Source organism: Hippopotamus amphibius, chromosome 2 (genome assembly GCF_030028045.1).
Source record: "Hippopotamus amphibius kiboko isolate mHipAmp2 chromosome 2, mHipAmp2.hap2, whole genome shotgun sequence".
In the NCBI taxonomy this organism is placed as follows: Eukaryota; Metazoa; Chordata; class Mammalia; order Artiodactyla; family Hippopotamidae; genus Hippopotamus; species Hippopotamus amphibius.
Window position 1 is genome coordinate 94261188 of NC_080187.1, and position 20880 is coordinate 94282067.

Below are 20880 nucleotides of genomic sequence, written 5' to 3' on the forward strand. Positions count from 1 at the left end.
TCCAGTGTAATAGGACTTGGATTTTTGTCTATATGTGCTATATCCACCATCTGAGGGGTGATGGGATTTTTTTTTTTTTTTTTTTGGTTTTCTAACATTCAATAAATTCAGGGATTTAGAAATCCAGTTAGAGTTCTAGCAGCTATTTAAAACCTATTCTTCAAAGTCTGTATTTGCTAATTTCTTGGACTGAAAAATAAATCCTTTAAACTTAGGTTTGTGGACCCATTTTAGAGAAAACATATTTCTTTTTCTCATATTGTTACTTGAATGTATCTAAATAAGTTTAAGGAACAGAATTTGTTCTTCATTATGTTTCTTTGACAGAATTTGTAATGTTTCTTTAAGCAATGGAAACAATTATCAAGCATAGTGTTTGTTATCATTTTAACCAAAATTCCTTAATGGAATGACATATACACCTCCAGGAAGTAGTATAAGATACTAAAATATCATATAAATTTCTTTTTACTTCCCTTAATATAAAACTTACCTATATTTTAATATCTATATTGTAAAAGAGGATATATCTGTTAGAACACATCCTTTATGTTTGTTACTTTACCTTTATTGCTATTTATAAGATTGTTTAGCCTTTTTGTATTTTGTCTGCTATCTTGTTAAATTATCAAAGCATTCCCTCAGATTGGAGTAAATAAGATTTATGCTGTGTAATAAAAAGCAGAGTCTATAATATTTTTTCTTAATAAACAATAGACATTTTCAATAAACACATATAATTATTTTTCTTTTCAAGAATAAAGCTGTTTACTTTTATTGAATATCTTGATTGATAATACTTTCAATTTCGAAAAACTGGAATTCTTTTTACAATAACATTACTTGTAAACAGACATATATATAGATCCCCTAGAAAGGGTATATCTATTCAACTTTTTCCAACATTGAATAGGAAAAGGGATATTTTTATTCCTCTAACATACTACGGGTCTTGTTTAAATTGCACAGTATTATTAACCATAGCTTAGCCAATGGGTTATTTTCAGTAATCTTGCTAATCAATATAGATTGCTATAAGGTCAATAGATTTACAGCTTTTAGCTTTGATAGGGAAGATAATCTGAAGAAGACATCGGCCTGTTACTTTCAGGTTCAAATCTTTGTATATATTTTTAAGACTCAGCATTATAAATCAGGGTGAAAGTGTAATTACAAAAGAAATGAATTTCCCAATTTCAAGAATTTCACAGAAATTAAGACAAACATCTAAAGTTGTTAAAATCACATCAATATATTTTACTTGTACCTGTCTTGGGCTATCCATTTTATAGACTACAAGGATAAATAGTAAACTGTATTTCATTCCGGAACTTATACTAGAGTTGGAGAACTAAGGAATTATTACATGAAAAGATAATTTTTAATAATGAATGTAAACGACTTTAAAAGAAGCAAGGCTAAACATAAATAATTGTCAAACACATCGGCAACAGTGTAATGTATGGTGATGGCGCATGTGAAAGTATGTACATGGGAGAGATCTCCAGCAGAAGGGATTAGAATCATGAGATTTGAGCTGCACCTTGCAAGAAAGGTAGGATTTAAAAACAAAACAAAACAAAAAACCCAGAAATGATAATAAAGTTCTCTCCATACAAGAAGTATTCTAATACTAGAGAGTCAGAACTGAGAACCTCTGACAAAGACAGAGAAAACAGGATCCAAGGGCTGGAATTTGGGGCCATCCACAGGGATAGATTTTAACCAATTCAACATTGTTATTGAGGTGGCATGCAAGCTGAGGAATACAACATGGTCATCCTTTACTCTAAAGAACTTGAAGTCCGTACAGGAAATGAGACAGTGTAAGATAATACGAGACAAATGTAGAAACAGTGCTATAGGCATTCAAAAACTAATCATCCGAAGAATTCAGTAAGCCATTTCAAAAAGAACTCCAGCTAATCTTTAGAGTTTCTTTAGAGTTCCAAAACACCTGTGTGTTTGATTAGTTACTGTTTCTATTTTGTCCTCATACAGGTGATTGTGAGCTTTCTGTCCTGTTTTGTTTAATGTCCACTGCACCTGCTTCGCATTAATACGCCTCTCACTGACAACCTACACTTTGAGCGCGTAGTTGTCTCTCTCATAATAGTTAACAGAATACTTGAGACGAGGATGGTAATGTAGGATGACAACTGCCATAATGTTTTTGTGTCCAGACACAGCATACTATGGTTACGTGGTGAAGCAACCCAGTTCTTTGTAATGACAGATTTATTGAAGACAAGCTTACAGAAGGATTGTACTGGAAATTCTGTTAAAGTGCCATCTATTAAACCATTAGAATACTCATTAGAACTATTGGTACAGACTTGTTATTCATGAGTTATTGGTCTCTCACCATTCTCAGTTGTCTCTGCCAATACTACCCTATCCTTTGCTCCATTGTGGCTATTCAGTTCCAAAGAATGAAAGTGTATCAGCTTTCTGTCTCTCCTGCAGAGTTTATGGGGCTGTGTATGTCTCTGTGTGTCCCGGGAGGGGGGCCGTGTATGTGAGGGAGAGGCAGAGATGGAGAAGGGGCATGGTTGAAAGGGTGGAAATTGAAACATAGTGTCTCCATGTTTTTAACTATATAGGGTAAAGATTTAAGATTTCTTTTACATTTGATAAGAATTGTGTTAAAATCAAATTATATAGAAAGCATATAGCTTGTTTTTTCACGTTCAGAAAAATTTGGAAGTGAAAAGTACTGTGGGATGAATGCATCATTAAACTAAACTGACAGATATATTTGGCGTTTAATCTGTTTTCTTTACTGTCCACTGTTTCGAAATAAGCAACTCAACTTCATGATAGTAAATTTAAAGTCATAATTTATATATATGCATTAGAGTGTCGTAGTTAAGAGGTCAGACTTCAAAGTCAGGAAACTCTCACATCCCAGCTCCAGTTCTTTATGGACTACTAGGGGGATGAAAAGTGTCTTAACTCCTTTAAGCCTCCATTTCTTTACATGTAATACAGACATAATAGTATCTATCTAAATTTGTTTTAAGAATTACATGAGATTCAGTACATAATTCATCATAATCATCATCACTAAAATCAGAAGTACTTTAACCTGATTACTTCTCAGTACCACTTTTTGATGAGGTTAGAGGGAGACAAGCGAGTCTTGTATTAGCCCTTTCACTGTTTTTTCTTGGTCATAAATCTACACTGAACTTTATCTCCATAGATGGCCATAGAAGCCAGCTGAAAAACTTGACATCGATTTCACAAAATACCCTCCAGAGTGTTGAGTTCTATAATCTGCCTGCTTTGCCTCTACCATAAGAGGAAGTCAAATGTGCAGTTGTGAAGACTGTCCGTCAACCCCCTTTTCTTCCCATTTTGGATGTAGTACAATGTTTACAAAATAAAAAATTAAAGAACAATATAACATAAAATATTTAAATGATTATTGTTAAATGACAAACAGATATATTTAAAATTATAAAGAATTTGCTTGAGCAAAATTTATTCAAATAGGGCAGCACCAAACCCAAAGTGGTTAGGAATACTCTGCAGACAGCAGCTTGGGAGGGACATACAGAGAAAGTGTGGAAGCAAAGTAAGGAAATTATTGATTGGCTATAGCTTAAAGCCTAGTTGACTGTGTGTGATATAGCATTTTGATTTCGTAATCTTGAAGCATTTAGAGGCTTAGGTTTTGGTTTGCTTTTGTAGGCTGCCATTGCATTAGAGCCACCTCAATCTAATGGCTTCCTTGTTTAATTAATTTGACATTACCAATCACCACATCCCAGATAAGTGCTGGCAACATTGATGTATAACATTACAGGTTTTTATATTGATTTACGTATCTATATCCATATATCTATATCTCTATCCACAGTGTGTTTAGTAATGCATATATTTTAATAATAGTACTGTTTTATAGTTTTTTTTTTTTTTACTTAACAGTAAAAGTGGGTCTTTATGTCAGTAGATACAGAAGATGTATCATTATGTCAGTAGGTACAATAGTTTCATACTTTTTTAAATACTAAAAGTAATTGAACAGTCTATTATAGTATAATAAATTTCTTATTTTTTCATTATTGTAAATGATTCTACAATGACTGTCCTATGCATTTGTCTAGTAGACAAACATGTTTTTCACTGTCAGGGCATTTAGGCAAAGTTCAGGGCTTGATGGTATGTCTGAAGTTTCACCCTAGGAGACGATGAATCAGTGACCAACTTAGTTTGAAGAAAGTGCATAGTGAGATGAGTGAGAGTCAGTTGGGGAAGGCAAAGTGATTCCTCCAGACCATGAAAGTACCTTTTGATAAGGTCACTTTACTCCACAACCTGACCCTTAGTTTTATAAACTTTGGAGTGGTAAATGACTTATGGGGACCTCACTTTCATCAGCTGTGTGATCTTAATGGCCATGTCATCCAACTGTGATGACTGGATGCCACCATCTTTCTGAGAGAACCAGATAAGCATTGTCCTCATCCTCTCTGATCTTCCGTTTTCTATGTGTCTGTGACTTCCTTTCCCTGTGACTGACACAGAATACCTTTATGTTAATGCAGATTCTTTGAAACATAAGTTAATATATGTTCTAAGACTTTAGAACATATTATATTTGAAGACATATGTGATGGTGGAATTGTGTAATACCAAGCAATAGAATAAGCCTATGGTTCCATTTACAGAGCATTAAAAAAAAGAAATTGTAGCTAATTATACCTATTTTTCAATAATAATTTAAAAATATCACAAGATATGTTAGACACAAAAGATTAAAGACTTATACAGAATGATGCGTGTATAAATTCAGTTCCTTAACTTCTTTTTTTTCCTTCACAACTGAATACACATCCAGCCAGTTTATGTACCATTACATTCCTCTCATCTGCCACCCTGCCCTAGAAGGAAAAAATATGTATAATCTGAGTAGGCTAAATTGCTGAGTTAGTAGAGAGCAGGGTAGTTGTGTATTAAGAATCACACGTTCTGTGTTCTCTTTTTTTTCTGTCTTCTGTGCAGTTCCATAGGAAAGCTGAACAAGGGTGAATCATTGAGTTAAACCAGCCACCTTCTCTCATTCTGGTTCTTATATCCCACTCTTACATCATCAGAGTAGATAGGTGGAGTAGGTGTTGTTCTGAAAAAATTGCTATCTTTACTTTTCCCCACTCCCCCTATTTGATAGAGTTTGTATGTGAACTTAGTAAGCAGAACCTGCCATCTGTCTGTCTCTTTCTCTCTCTTGCTCTCTTTCCATATATATGTACTCCCCTGGCGGGGATAGTTATGATACTGTATCGTGAAGCTCACCAAGATGCCAAGATACAGATGTGGATATGAAGAAGTTAGAGCCTGCTCTAACCTTATAATTTATTCCCCAAAGTGTGACACTATGAGAGTGAAAGATGGTCCTATTAATAATTAAGCTGGGACAACAGGTGTAAACTAGGGTATAAGGCCCCATAACTCCAACACGTGTTCATACATAACTCAGTGGGTGGAAACAGCTATCATTTCTTTTAGTGATAATTTTGCATCAGTTGTCTTCAACATTTTATTTCACTTACTACTTTTGAGTTTAAACAGATGTGTCAACATTTACAAAGAGTGGTGAGGAATAAATGCATTCATCTTGTTAATTTGGTACCAAAAACCAGTGCCCTTTTATTCAAGGAAAAGAAAGGATGCCATTGTGAATTATTTGGTTAAATGCTGCACATTTTTGCATTTAATAATTTTGTTTGTTACCTATAGACAATTGTCTTCATAAACATTGTAATTACTTTCTACCAATTCAATCAACTTTATCTCTTTAATCAGAGCAGTTAATAAATTTCTAATAACATTTTCTTGCCCCAAATTGTCTGGAAAATTCTTAATTCCTTTTGCTTTTCCAAATAACATCAGAAATCCTAGTCTGTGAATTAAATTTATAAAATGATTCTCCATGAAGCTCTAGTCTATATGATCACCAACTATAATTTTGTCCATCCCCTTTTTTATTTTTATTTAATTTGAAGCATGCAGTATACAGCTAAAACCTAAAACATTTGGATTAAAAGATACCACCATCATCCCTCTAGAGCATTGCCTTTGGGAACTAGGAATAAATGTCTTCCTTCTTTTCTGCATTGAGTTATATCCAGGAAAAATGTTGGGGGATGTTAAAAATTAGAGTATAATTTTTAAAATTTGGGCTTTTCATTTTTTAGATCTTAAAATTATATCTTCTTTTTTGAACTCTTATTTGAAAGTCACTCAAAAAATAATCTTCCAAAGTCACATATATCAAGTAAAATAGCTTTTCTGCATACTACAGACCATATACCTTTGTCCCACTGAGTTGAAAAAGAATCCAGTATTGTGTTGCTGTTGCTGTTTTTGTCATTTTGAATCCATAGTAAGTTAGGGTAAGTTGAATGTACATGTAGGAGTAAATGGTATCCTCAAGAAATAAACTAACTCATCCTTAGTGCCAAGATATAAAAATGTTTATCAAAGGTCAGCCTCAAATATTTTCTCATCTATTATGGCTAAATGGTTTACTGTGAGTAGATTTTGTCCTTTCTGCTTCTCTACATATCAATTCTAATAATGTAAATAAAGACATTATTACTTGAGGGAATTTTCTATAAGTATTTGTTACATAATAAGTTAGAATCAAAATTTCATTTCAAAATTTTAGGCAACATTTAAAGTTGATGCAATTTTATCACCTATTTAAGGAAAAAATTTATGTACAAATAATACTTGATTGAAACACTTTTTGATGCCTTCATTGAGTATGGTATGTTTATAAATTATACATCTTTCTACTCTTAAAGGTGGGGAATTCCCAATTCATTCATTAGTTAACACTGAGAGCCTTGAAAAGTCCCTATTTCAGTCCTTCAGTCTCTAATGGTAGCCTAGATCAGAGGTACTTTATTTGGGAAAGACATAGGAAGTTTTGTTAACTAATTGGTAAAGAGAAAGAAAATAAAGGCACAAACCTGATGCTTGGATGACAGTAATTGAAAAAAAGGAACACAGAGCAAACACACCCAAGTTCGTAACCTGCCAAAGCTAACCAGGGGCAAAGGGAAAGGAAACAGCCTGAGTTCTGAGTCCCAGATTTTGTTCATCACCATACTTTCTTTCTACCCCTTCCTCACATTTCAGTTTTTAAAGTATCATTGGATTCAACTGAACTCATGCTGTTCTCTTTGATGCAAGTACTCATTATGACTATTGCAGGCCTCTGCTAATTGTGCAGAATACAGCCCTTCCCAACTATGTAAACATGGGTCTTTTTCAAACAGATACATATTAATTTACCATTTTCAGATGGGGAGACAATATGAATGAATGAGAATTTTTTAAATGTTTCATAAGTGGCACAATACATTTAAAGTGATGAAAGGGAAAAACCTACAACCAAGAATGTTCTACCTAGCAAGGCTCTCATTCAGATTGGATGCAGAAATCAAAAGCTTTATAGACAAGCAAAAGCTAAAAGAATTCAGCACCACCAAACCAACTTTACAACAAATGTTAAAGGAACTTCTCTAGGCAGAAAAGAAAAGAGAAACAAAATTGCAGAAGAAAAAAGGTCACCAATAAAGGCAAACATACAGTAAAGTTAGGAAATAATCCACACACAAAACAATTAGATGTAAAATATGATATCAAAAACAGTAATCATGAGGGGAAGAGAGTACAAATGCAGGCTATCTATCTAAACTGCATTTGAAATTAAGAGATCAGCAATATAAAATAATCATGTGTGTGTGTGTGTGTATACACACATATACATATACCAAAAATCTATACTAGATATACACAAAAAAGAAAAAGGAATCCAAATATAATGCTAAAGATATCAAATCACAAGGGAACAAAAAAAAAAGAAAAAAAAGATCCAAAACAATTAACAAAATGACAGTAAGAACATACATATCAGATAATGATCTTAAATGTAAATGGACTAAGTGCTCTAACCAAAAGACACAGACTGGCTGAATGGATACAAAAACAAGACCCATATATATATGCTGCTTACAACAGACTCACTTCAGATCTAGAGAGACATACAGACAAAAGTTAAGGAATGGAGAAAGATATTCCATGCAAATTGGAATCCAAAGAAAGCTGGAATAGCAAAGCTTATATATGACAAAATGGACTTTAAAAAAAAAAAAGACTGTTACAGGAGACAAAGAAGGACACTGCATAATGATCAAGGGCTCAATCCAAAAAGAAGATATAACAATTATAAATATATATGCACCCAGCAAAGGAGCACCTCAATATATAAGGTAAATATTAACAGCCATAAAAGGAGAAATCGGTAATAATGTAATAATAGTAGGGGACTTTAACATCCCACTCACATCAATGGTCAGATCTTTCAGGCAGAAAATCAATAAGGAAACACAGGCCTTAAATAACACATTCAACCAAATGGACTTAATTGATATTTAGACTGGATAATAAAACAAGAGCCTACAATATGCTGTCTACAGGAGACCACTTTAGGGTGAAGGACACATATAGATTGAAAGTGAGGGGATGGGAAAAGGTATTTTATACAATTGGAAATGACAAGAAAGTGGAGGTAGCAATACTCCTATCAGATAAAACAGACTTTAAAACAAAGAGCATAAAGAAAGATAAAAAAGGACACTATATATTGATAACAGGATTAATACAAGAAGATGATATTACATTTGTTAACATATAAGCAGCCAATACAGGAGCACCTAAATAGATAAAACAAATACTAATATAGAGGGAGACACTGACAGGCATACAATAATACTAAGGGACTTTAACACTCCATTACATCAATGGATATATCATCCAGACAGAAAACAAGGCAACAGAAACCCTAGATGATGCAATAGAAGAGTTAGACATAATTGATATTTTCAGGACACTGCATCCAAAAAAGCCATAGTACACATTCTTTTCAAGTGCACATGGTACATTCTCTAGCATAGACTACATACTAAGACACGAAATAGGCCTCAACAAATTTAAAATGACAGAAATTGTATCACACCTCTTTTCTGACCACAAAGGCATGAAACTAGAAATCAACCACAGAAAAAGAAATGAGAAAAAAAGAGATTACATGAAAACTGAACAATATGCTACTTAAAAAAAAAAGGGTCAGTGATGAAAAAGAGAAATTAAGAAATACCTGAGACAAACGGCAATGGAAACACAACCATACATAATCTATGGGATGCAGCAAAAGCAGTCCTTAGAGGGAATTTCTTAGTGATACAGAACTTCCAAGAAAATAAACAACCTAACCTACCACCAAAAAATTAGAAAAAGAACAAAAGATCTAAAGTCAGCAGAAGGAAGGAAATAACAAAGATCAGAGAGAAAGTAGAGATTTTAAAATAGAAAAAAAAATCAATAAAATCAAGAGCTAGCTATTTGAAAGGGTAAACAAAATAAACAGATCTCTGGCCAGGCTCACCAAGAAGAAAAGAGGGAGGTCCCAAATAAACAAAAATAAGAAATGAAACAGGAGAAATAATAAGTTATAACACAAACACAAAAAACCATAAGAGAACATGATGAGCAATTATATACCAACATATTGGACAACCTAGAAAAAATGGACAAGTTTCTAGAAACATACAGCCCAGCAAAACTGAAGCAAGAAGAAATAGATAATTTGAACAGACCGACACTAAAAGGGAAATAGAATCTGTAATTTAAAAACCTCTCTGCAAAGAAAAGACCAGGACCAGATGGCTTCACTGAGGAACTCTACTCAACAAACAAAGAAGAACTTTTGATCCTTCTCAAAGTGTTTCATAAGACTGGAGAGGAGGGAACACTCACAAAGTCATTCTAAAAATCACCCAGATACCACAACCAGACAAAGACCCTACCAAAAGAGAAAGTTACAGGCCAATATCTTTGATGAATATAGATACAAAAATTCTCAACAAAATATTAGCAAACTGGACCCAACAACAGAAAAGATTAAGTTGGATTCATCCCAGGGTCACAAGGATGGTTCAACAAACACAAATCAGTCAATGGGGTACACCACATCAATTAAAGAAAAGACAAAACCACATTATCACCTCAATAGATGCAGAAAAAGCATTTGATAAAATTCAAAATCCATTTATGATAAAACACCAAAATGGGTATAGAGGAAACATATCTCAATATAATAAAAGCTATTTATGACAAATCCACAACTAACATAATACCCAACAGTGAAAAGCTGAAAGCCTTCCTACTAAAATCCAGAACAAGATAAGGATGCCCACTCTCACCATTTCTATTCAACACAGTATTAGAAGTTCTAGCCACAGCAATCAGACAAGAAAAAGAAATAATATGTATCCAAATCAGAAGGGAGGAGGTAAAATTGTTGTTATATGCAGATGACACAATACTATATGTAGAAAACCATAAAGACTTCACACAAAAACTACTAGAACTGATAAACAGATTCAGCAAGATAGCAGGATACAAGATTAACTTACAGAAATCAGTTGCATTTCTTTACACTAACAATGAAATATCAGAAAGGGAGAGTTAAAAAAAGAAATCCCTTTTAAAATCACGTTAGAAAATAAAATACTTAGGAAAAAACCTGACCAAGGAGGTAAAAGACTTATATAGTGAGAACTATAAAACATTGATAAAGGAAATTAAAGATTCCTTCATTCATTCAAAGAAATGGAAAGATATCACATGCTCTTGGGTTGGAAGAATACTGTTACAATGGCCGTACTACCCAGAGCAATCTACAGATTAAATGTGATCTCTATCAAATTATCCATGATATTTTTCACAGAACTAGAACAAATAATTCTAAAATTTATGTGGAACCATAAAAGATCCAGAATTGCCAAACCAATCCTGAGGGAAAAAGAACAAAGCTGGAGGAATAGTCCTCTCAGATTTCAGACAGTACCTACAAAGCTACAGTAATCAAAACATAGTGGTATTGGCACAAAAACAGACAGATGGATCAATGGAACAGAATAAAGCCCAGAAATAAACCCAAACACCTACAGTCAATTAAATTTCAGCAAAGAAGGCAAGAATAAACAACAGGGAAAAGAGTGTCTCTTTAGCAAGTGGTGTTAGGAAAGCTGGACAGCAGCATGTAAATCAATGAAGTTAGAACACATCATATACAAAAAATAAACTCAAAATTGCTTAAAGACTTAAATATAAGACATGAAACCATAAAACTAGAAGAGAACATAACTAAACGTTCTGACATAAATCTTAGTTAGCAATGTTTTCTTAGATCAGTTTCCCAAAGCAATGGAAATAAAAGCAAAAATAAACAATCAAACTTATAAGCTTTTGCCCAGCAACGGAAACCATAAACAAAATGGAAGGACAATCTATGGACTGGGAGAAAGTATTTGTAAACATTGAAACCAGTAAGGTCTTAATTTCTAAAATATACAAACAGCTCATACAACTCCATAACAATAAAACAAACAACTGAATCAAAAAATGGGCAGAAGACTTAAATAGACATTTCTCCAAAGAAGATGTACAGATGGCCAATGTGAAAAGATGGTCAACATCACTAGTTATTACAGAAATATCTATCAAAACTACAATGAGGTATCACCTCACACTGGTCAGAATGGCCATCATTAAAAGGTCTACAAATAATAAATGCTGGAGAGGGTGTGGAGAAAAGGGACCCCTCCCACACTGTTGATGGGAATGTAAATTGGTACAGCCACTATGGAAAACGGTATAGAGATTTCTAAGAAACACTGAAAATGGAGTTGCCATATGATTCAGCAATCCCACTCCTGGGCTTATATCTGGAGAAAACTCTAATTTGAAAAGATACATGCACCCCAATGTTTATAGAGACACTATTTACAATAGCCAAGACATGAAAGCAACCTAAATGTTCATCAATGGGTGAATGGATAAAGTGAATGTGGTATATATATATACAATGGAATACTACTCAGCCATTAAAAAAAAAGATTTAAATAATCCCATTTGCAGCAACAAGGATGGACCCAGAGGTTATCATACTAAATGAAGTCAGACAAAGTCAAATATCATATGATATCACTTCTATGTGGAATGTAAAATATGATACAAATGAACTTCTTTACAAAACAGAAAACAGACTCACAGACATAGGAAACAAACTGAATCTGGAAAAGAATATACAAATATATAACTGAATCACTTTGATATATGCCTAAAACATTGTAAATCAACTATACTTGAAGTTAAAAAAAAGAAAAAAATGCTCAAAAAAGAATATTAAAATAATAAAAATAAAAAGGCTTCATTGCAGAAATATACAGTTAATGGCAGATTGCTCTTCTAAACCTCAAAGGACTTAAGAATATCTGGGGTCAAACCATACTGAGGACCAAATGAGCCTACTGATGGGGAACTATGTGGGAAGATAGTATTTTTCTGGAGGTTAGGGTCAATGAAAGTTCAATTCCCTGTATAAAGGATGCTTAGTTTGACCCATAGTTTGGCTAGTCAAGTAGCTGGTCTGTTACTGCTATATAATTAAATGTTGTTAATTGTTTTAAAATATACAAACACAGGATGTATCTTTCTTGTGGTTTCTCTTTGATGAGTTTCTAAAGGAATATTTTGAGGTTTTCTGTTGGTGGAGTGAGAAGTGGAACACAGAGCAATTTGTATGGTGTTTTGCACATATGAATTATATTTTTCTCCTGGATAGAGAAGTTGAAATTTTAAACCATATTTAAAGGGCTTTGCTGTAAGATGATGACTTCATCTTTGTCAAAAAAGGTCACTCTCATATCAAGATGTAATTTTACTCAATGACTATAATCTGATGTGCAAATTTATGAGCACTTTTTTGTTTTGGATTTAGAATTGCAAATAGATATAGATCGCACTATAGAGTTTTTTGTTCCTAGCTTTCCCATTGTGTTTCAGGAGAACAACTGAAAGGCATGTGTGAAACAGTCAAGGAATCATGCCCAACTTGGCCAGACAGGTAGCATAACATGGTGGCTAGTCACTCAAATGGGGGCAGGGGAGGGATACAGGATACAGAATACCTCTGCCCAAAATCTAGCGTCTCTACCTAGTAGCTGTCTGATCTTGAGAAAGTAATTTAACTTCTCTGCACCTCAGTTTCCTCATCTACATAATTGTGATAATAATGGTAACTACTTCCAGTGTCTTTGTGAAGATAAAATGACTTATGTGGAGCACAAAGACATATAAATGAAAAGTGTTACCTAAGTGATAGTTATGGTATAAAATACTTATATTTTAATTCTAGCTTTCTATCAAGAATACAGAGCAAAATTGTAAATCTGTAAGTTAAACATAGCTTTTATTTCCACTTAACCTATTTTTTTCTGCTTACCTATTTTAAGGCAAAGTTACAGATGATTACAGAAAAAATTGGAACTTTCAGACCATGAAGTTAAAGATTACATAAATGCAAAATATGTGATATTAGCAAGTATTTAGTTGGGGCTTTCCCTTTCTTCTGTAAGTTACAGGGGGATTTTCCTTTTATTTTGTCACTTTTTCTCAGTAAGGCTAAGCCATTGAGTTGATCTGTTAGCATTAGAATGATTCAGTCAAAAGATATTGTGTGAAGGAAGGGAAATGTGCCAAGTGTGCAGATAGGGAGGCGGTGCAAAATGGTTTGGCATTTTGGTAGAGTTTTAGATACTACATAGGGTTCATCCAGCACATCTTCAAGGGCCTTGTTGATTGGAGAAACAAAAGTAAATATTATGAAGTAGTATTTTCCTTAAAAAGTAGTGTTCTTCTTTATGAATTCCGCGACAATGTAATGTCCACATTCCATGTAAATTCTTAAAAAATTTCTTAAACAACTTTTGGTTGAATAAATTGACCTTATTTCATTAACAACTTGCAGAATTCTCAAGGGAGGCTGGAGAGGACCTAGTCAGGATTCTGGCTCAAGAGGGTAGAATTTTGGATTGAGTGCCAAGAAGGAGGTGGATCTCACTGAATGTTGTTTGGATAAACAGACACAGAAGGATGAGTGGAGATATCTGAAAGTCAAGCTCAGGAAAACCAAATACTAAACAGCAAGAAATGCTTGAATCCACTAGGAACAAGGGTGCTTATTTCAAATTGTTCTGAATAATATTGGGGTGGCCTCAGCTTAATTTTACAGTAGGAAGATGCATGGCTATGATGGGCTGGCCAAAAATATAAGGTTAAATTGAAAATCAATTTCTGTATCACTCAAGACCTGTGTTGCTCTTTGTCCATTTTGGCCATTTCATTCTTCCTTGAGAAGCTCTCAAGAAAAGAAGCCAGAAAACAAAGAAGCAAAGCAATAGTGTCTGCATCAGCACTAAGAAAAGCCTAAACATTGGGTTTTGAAAATGAGTCTTATTAATCCGTGATATCTTTGCCTCATTAACATGGATAATTGAAATTTGATTTTCCTCAACCAGTTTTTTTTTTTAATATAAAAGATCTTATACTAATTTACTTCAGTAGTTGTTCTTCCTTACTGAGTTTACTGCTCTCAGCATTCTGACAGCCTCCAAAATAATGACCTAGGCTGTGTATTGTTAAATGTTCGGTCAGACGGATAGATACAGATGGATGAGTGTATGTTGCACAAAGACAAGTCAGCATTATTTAATCAATGTTTGTTTGATCCGTGCAAAACGAGTATAAATGTAAGCTGCATCCCATCTGCTTTATCATCCATGCGAAGCCAACCTCATTTTTAAAACCTGATTTCTTATGTAATTGCCCCAGAATGACAGTGTTAGGCTGTACCCCGCAGGCCTACAAGGCCTGTACTTGCCCAGCTTCAAGACTGAAGGAAAAACTCAGAGACAAAGGCATCGGTTAATTTATATAAGCTCCTAATTTCTCTTAATCCAACTAAACAGCTCATCCACAAACCAACCTTGGCCATGCCAGTTAGAGGCAGAGACATACATTCAAAATACACACAGACATGTATCCATACAAAGAGATTTCAGTTTTCCTGCTAGAGTTTTAAAAAGGCCTCTTTGTTTTTTTCTTCACTCTCAGGGCTCAGATGATTAAAGTTCCTGAGAATCCAGGTAGATTATTTACATCTCCAAGGCACAAGAAGAGAAATACCAATTCCTTCTAGGAAGCCAGCTTCCTCTCATGACACACGCAAAAAACCAGTTTTAGAATGTCAAAAGAGTCCCATCTCGGACATTTTTAGGGAATTTTTTTTTTCAGTTTCCAAATAGCCAACTCACTTTAAACAAATACCAGTAATAGACAATAATACATATCATTAACTCACATTCAGAGGGCTCACTTTCAGAGGAATGTGAATCAACATTCAAATTAACCTTCCCCTCCACTGTTAGCTCAGCCTTTTTGCCTTTCTTAATACAAAAAGCAACAACCAGCCCACAGCTGCGGCCACTTTTTTCCCACTGTAACGGTGGCCAGTATCTCCCCAGCAGCCTTGGGGTGTCTGTGAGTTCTCTGTACTCTCTTGCTGGCCCCCATTCATCAAGGACAAGCCGCCACAGGGCCCCCCATTCTAGTGGACGGTCACCCCAGGGTTCCCCTCACAATTTTCAGGATTACCCCCACAACTTCTGGGCCCCACACGCTAGTGGACAGCCACCCCAGGATCACCCTTGCAACTCTCGGGACCCACATTAGTGGACGACCACCCCGGGATCACACCCATAACGTCCAGGACCCACTTGTTAGTGGATGGCCCCCAAAACTTGCGAATCCCTGTCCTTACTTCCGACATCTCGGCGCTCACGGGAGCTCCCCCCATCTCCTGGCTACTACACCAGTTGTTCGGCTGTACCCCGCAGGCCTGCCAGGACTGTGCTTGCCCTGCTTCAAGACCAAAGAGAGACCCCGGAGTCAGCGACAGAGACATCAGTGGTTTAAAGGATGGGGGAGCTTACATGTCTGAAGCGAGGACCTGGAGCGATATCCCACCCAGAGCAGGCAGTAGGTCAGGACAGGGCAGCGGCCTTGGCGAAGAGGGGAGGGGGAGGTTACCAGTTACTGGGGGAATTGACTTCAGGTTGTCTTTGTTGGTTTCCAGGGAAACTAGCAGAGGGGCGTGCCCCCTCACCGCCCCTTTGATAAGCTGTCAGGTGGAGATGTTCTGATCTAAGAGGAGAAGAATTACTAGCTGGGGCCTGAGGCAAGGATACAGGAAGGTCAGTCCTGTGAGCAGGCTGCGGGTGAAGCAGGCACGGGCAGAGCAGGGGATGTACAGAGAGTGAGAGAGCAGTCATGTTGGGTGGCCTGCTCATACACACAGGATGATCAGTTGGAAAGAATTATCATTTGGACTGATGAGATAAAGGATAGTTACGCTGAAGTGTGTTTCATATGTTGGCCTTCTTCACTTTGCAGTGGCTTTTCTGGATCGTGAAATACTAAGTACCATGGCTTAGGAATTACCAGCGGTTAATCATCAGTGGGCTTTGAAGTCACCCAAACCTGGGTTTGAGGGTTAATGTAGGCGTCTAGCTGTGTGAGCAAATTACTTAACTACCAGAATGCCTGCCACAGAGAAGTCCCTCAGTAAAGTTCATGGAATTAGTCTTTCTTTACTTCCGTTTCCTTGTCTACAAAATGGAGAAAACAAGAATACCTATGTCATAACATTTGTGAAAATTAAACAGGCTACTGCAGGCAAAGCATAAATGACCTGGCAGCTATTATTATTATCCTATTACCTACAGATCTTCATCTCTTGGGTCACACTTTAAGCCTAAACATATTAATAACATACGTGATATACAAACTTATGTTTCCATTACCGGCTTTAAACTCTTCTGTGTAGGTATCAAATAAATCACGCGGAGGGCTGTGAATATGTGGCAAGAGTGGAAATGAACACCAGTTCACAGTGTCTTTGCGTTGTAGATACAGTTTCATTAGGCTAATTAAATGCGTGCCATTTACACACAGATGCGTGCTCATCATCTGAGTAACAAGGCCATCAGAGGGCGTCAGGTCTTCCACCAAAGGAATGACTGCCTATCAGTAAGCTTAGGCGCTTCTTTGGGATGTTTTAGAGAATTATGTGTAAGAAGCTTATGTACTCAGTAATGCTCATCAGTGTAAAGTGGAATATCAGTGGTAGTTGTACTTTCAGGATCACATACTTAATTTCTAAGCCATATGATAATGAATGTTAAAGTATTAAACTATTAATACACTGCACATTGCAGTTTCCATAGTCTGTTCTCTAACTCCCATGTTATAAGAAGGAATTACTCCATGATTTCTCATTATGAACTTTCCTCTGCAAGTTATTCATCAATTTGATTCATTTAAAAAACATTTATAGAATCATTTATTGAGCCATCTCTGTAGATGCAAAACAAAGATGACTAAAGGTGTCTAGATAGGATGATGGCTAAGGACTTCAGAATTAAGTGCTTAAGCTGAAGGTCAGCCAGAGCCAGTGGAAGTTCTCGAACAGGGTCCTAACCTGTCCACAGCTGTGCTTTAGAGTGTTTGCTTTGGTATGAAGAATGGATTGGAGTGAGTTTGGAGAAGGGATTCCAATCAGATATCCGATACTAAAGGACTGGGATTTAGGGAATGGTAGACTTGGGACGGATTTGAGAATTTTTTAAGGCAGGGCTTGGTCACTGAATGGAGCTGCTTTGTGTGGAGAAGGCTCAAGGTTGACTTGAGGGCTGCCACCCGGGAATCTGAATGCTTCAACTCCCTTTAGCTCATGGCATACTTGGAGAGGAGTACATTCTGCAGGGGAGATGATGAGCTTCCATGGAAGAGCAAACTAGAAAGACTTCTAATTACATTATTCTTTAGACTCCAAGGCATGGATAATTATTTTGCTGAATACTGTTCAATAATTGACTCGTTTATATACAGATTAGCATAGGCTAAGAAAGGAAAAGGGGTTTTATAATCCTTAGTAAATTAGAGGCTGCAGTCTATACTGCTGAGAATTTTCGTATGTTTGGAGGCTATTCCTGACTGTTAATAGACTTGACTCTTTACACTTGTGAGTTTTATTATCGTGCTGAACTCCATCCATTTTACCACAAAATGTGTGTATCCTTAACATTGGAACAGCTGTTGGGTATATTTTACTTTCAAGTTCTACATATCCACATAAAAGCATGGGAAATATCCAGTATTAAAAATAACTTAAAAATTCTATGAACATAACAAAGTGTTTTTACTTTTTAAAGAATTTCACCTATATATAAATGTATATAAATGTCTGTATAGAAACCTAATTTATCATTATGTCTGAAAACTTGACTTTGATCATTTAAAATCATGTTTCTATAATTACTGAACTCCATGTTTCCATATACCATGAAATTATGTCTTAAAAAAGTGTCAGTATGCTATGATGAAAGAAGAAATATTTTGATTTCCATAGCACTGCAGGACATTAAAAAGTTACCCAGAGTTTTATAATCAAAGCCTGAATTCGGTCTCAAAATAATGGTTCTGCTTTAACTATAAAGGACTTAATATTATTTTATATCTGTGAAATATTTATTTTAGAGTATTAAACAACTTGGGTTGAACTAAGGCATCAAGGAAAGGCATTAAAAGTCAGAAAAAAATGTTAAAAACAAAGAATAGGAAGCAAACTTTGTAAACATAACACATAATGATAAAAAGCGATGGGATCCTATCTGCATTAAATTATAAATTAATATGCTAAGATGATCATGAGATTTAACTGACCTCTCTTCTTTACTGTTATTCTTACCTGTTCGAATTGTACAAATTGCCTTGTGATAGTACGTCATAGTATGTTATGGACAAACAGACAAAATTTTAAGTTGCCATCAAGATGTAAGCCTGCAGGTGAAGAAAGAATAACCTGTGCCCAGTGAATCCAGTGAGAGATCAGTCAAGTTCAAGAGCAAGGTTAGGTCCAGATAGGAAAGAATAAGAAGAATATTCAAGATAAAATAATATTCACAGAACTACAGAAGTGGAGGGAATATTGAGCCAAGATAACTTGTAAACTATAGCAGCAGAGAAGGAAATGGGAAAATTAAAACCAAAACAAAAACCCTGCCTTTCCACTATTAACAGAACATCTATATTGACTTTTTTCTTCCATTTGAATCGATGTTGGTGACTATCACTGTTTTTCCTATGATTAATCATTTCATCTTATGCTGGTTATCTTAGTGTTCAGCTTCATAGCTAGGGTCATCTTGATGAAGTGTAGCTTCAGAATTTTCTTTTTAAATCACATTTGTTACTTGTGATAAATGCCTATAATCTGATGTTATTCAGTATTGATTTTATGTATGTGTGCTGTTTTTCTTTTCAAGTCAATTGACCCTGGCCAGCAGTTCACATGGGAACATTCAAATTTGGAAGTAAATAAACCAAAGAATAGATATGCAAATGTAATCGCATATGATCATTCCCGAGTTCTCTTATCAGCAATAGAAGGTAAGGAAATGCAGATGTTATTTATACCTTTATTTTCATGGGTTTAAAAATGTGCGTGGAAATATAGTTTTAACTCCGTGTTCAGCCATCTATGAATACAGTTACTTAAGATTTAGGCACTGCTCGTTCTCACTTTTTCTTTTGCCTACAAATATACCAATCCTCGAGCTCACAATATCCTTGACACCAGGTAACACAAAGGCATTCCTCATTACCTTCTTGCTCCTACGCTGGATGAAAGATTTGATAATGTAGTTCATGTTTATGTAGGGGAAGCAAATTGAGATTGCCCATGTTGCTAGTGGTTATGAATAAACACGTCATTGTCAGAAGATGCCCATAGATTGTTACTTAAAAATGGTGGGGGCTTGTTTGTAAATAAATCTGGATGACCACTAGGGGCAGTCAAAAGGCTCGGAGTAGTGATGTGGTGAATAATAAAAAGTAAGCACATTAGAAATGTCTGGCTCATCTAATTTGTGGACTGCTTGGTAATCTCTCTCACAATTGTAGTAAGGAGTTTATGCCAGTAGGAATGGTTGCTTCTAGAAGATGAGGAGCACTCCTCAAATATACCTAGCTTCTCTGAAGGATTCATGAGAGTATTATCCATTCATCCCTTTCCAATAATAAATCCTTCTCACATGGTGTATTAAGAACACTCAGGAGCTCATGTTCAACACTCAGCATTTTGTAAGTGTTTTTGGCCATGGTAGTGCATTGGTTTGCTGTCCTTAGAAAGTAGTTTACAGTATCACTTAAATCCTTCCCTCTGTCATAACAGCTAACCTGGACCACAAACTGCCACATACCACATTCATTCTCATTGGCCTCCAGAAGAGCTTTGTGGCTTTTTCATACTTGAAAGTTCACTGCTTACCCTCTTCCAGATGTTTTATAAAAACATTAAGTAATACCAGCTTCAGGCCCAGTCCTTTTTAGAACCTTACAGTTGAAACATTTTCATCTATAGTTGTTCAAGTGTCTTTCCCTTTTCTCTGCTTCCGAAGTCTATGATGACCACCACTTTATCCCACATGATGACCAAGACCTACCTGCCTCCCTAGTATCCGGAGTTAATTTGAAAGTGAGACTCTGCTTAAAAGCTTTTGCAGTCAGCACCAAAAGCAACAACACACTGAATTCGTTTTGAAGGAATAAGAACTCTTACAGCGTTTGAGCAAGTCCATCATACCTCAGCCCCCTTTTCTCAAAATGATATTATGTGACATAGATATATTTTATAAAATTCTCACCATCGATTTTACTTTTCATGTTGGAAAATGTTTTAATCCCTTTTTGAGGCAATTAAAGATACTAGGTGTTTAGGAGTTAACCTTTTTCCATACAGAAAAAAACTGAGCAGTTTTATCAAAGTTTCACTAATGCTGGTTCAAGCAAGGTAGTGTCAAATAGGTAGTTGCTTCTTTTGAGGTCCGGTTTAGAAAC

At 35.5% G+C, this 20880-nt stretch overlaps 1 protein-coding gene across 1 annotated transcript in view; it reads left to right on the plus strand.

Annotated features, from left to right (window-relative positions):
* PTPRD (protein tyrosine phosphatase receptor type D) overlaps nt 1–20880 on the plus strand; it is a 397884-nt gene that overhangs the window by 306315 nt on the left and 70689 nt on the right. Inside the window, exon 27 of the mRNA XM_057723096.1 lies at nt 19308–19431. Within this exon, the coding sequence (XP_057579079.1) occupies nt 19308–19431 (124 nt within the window). The remainder of the gene's footprint in view (nt 1–19307; nt 19432–20880) is intronic.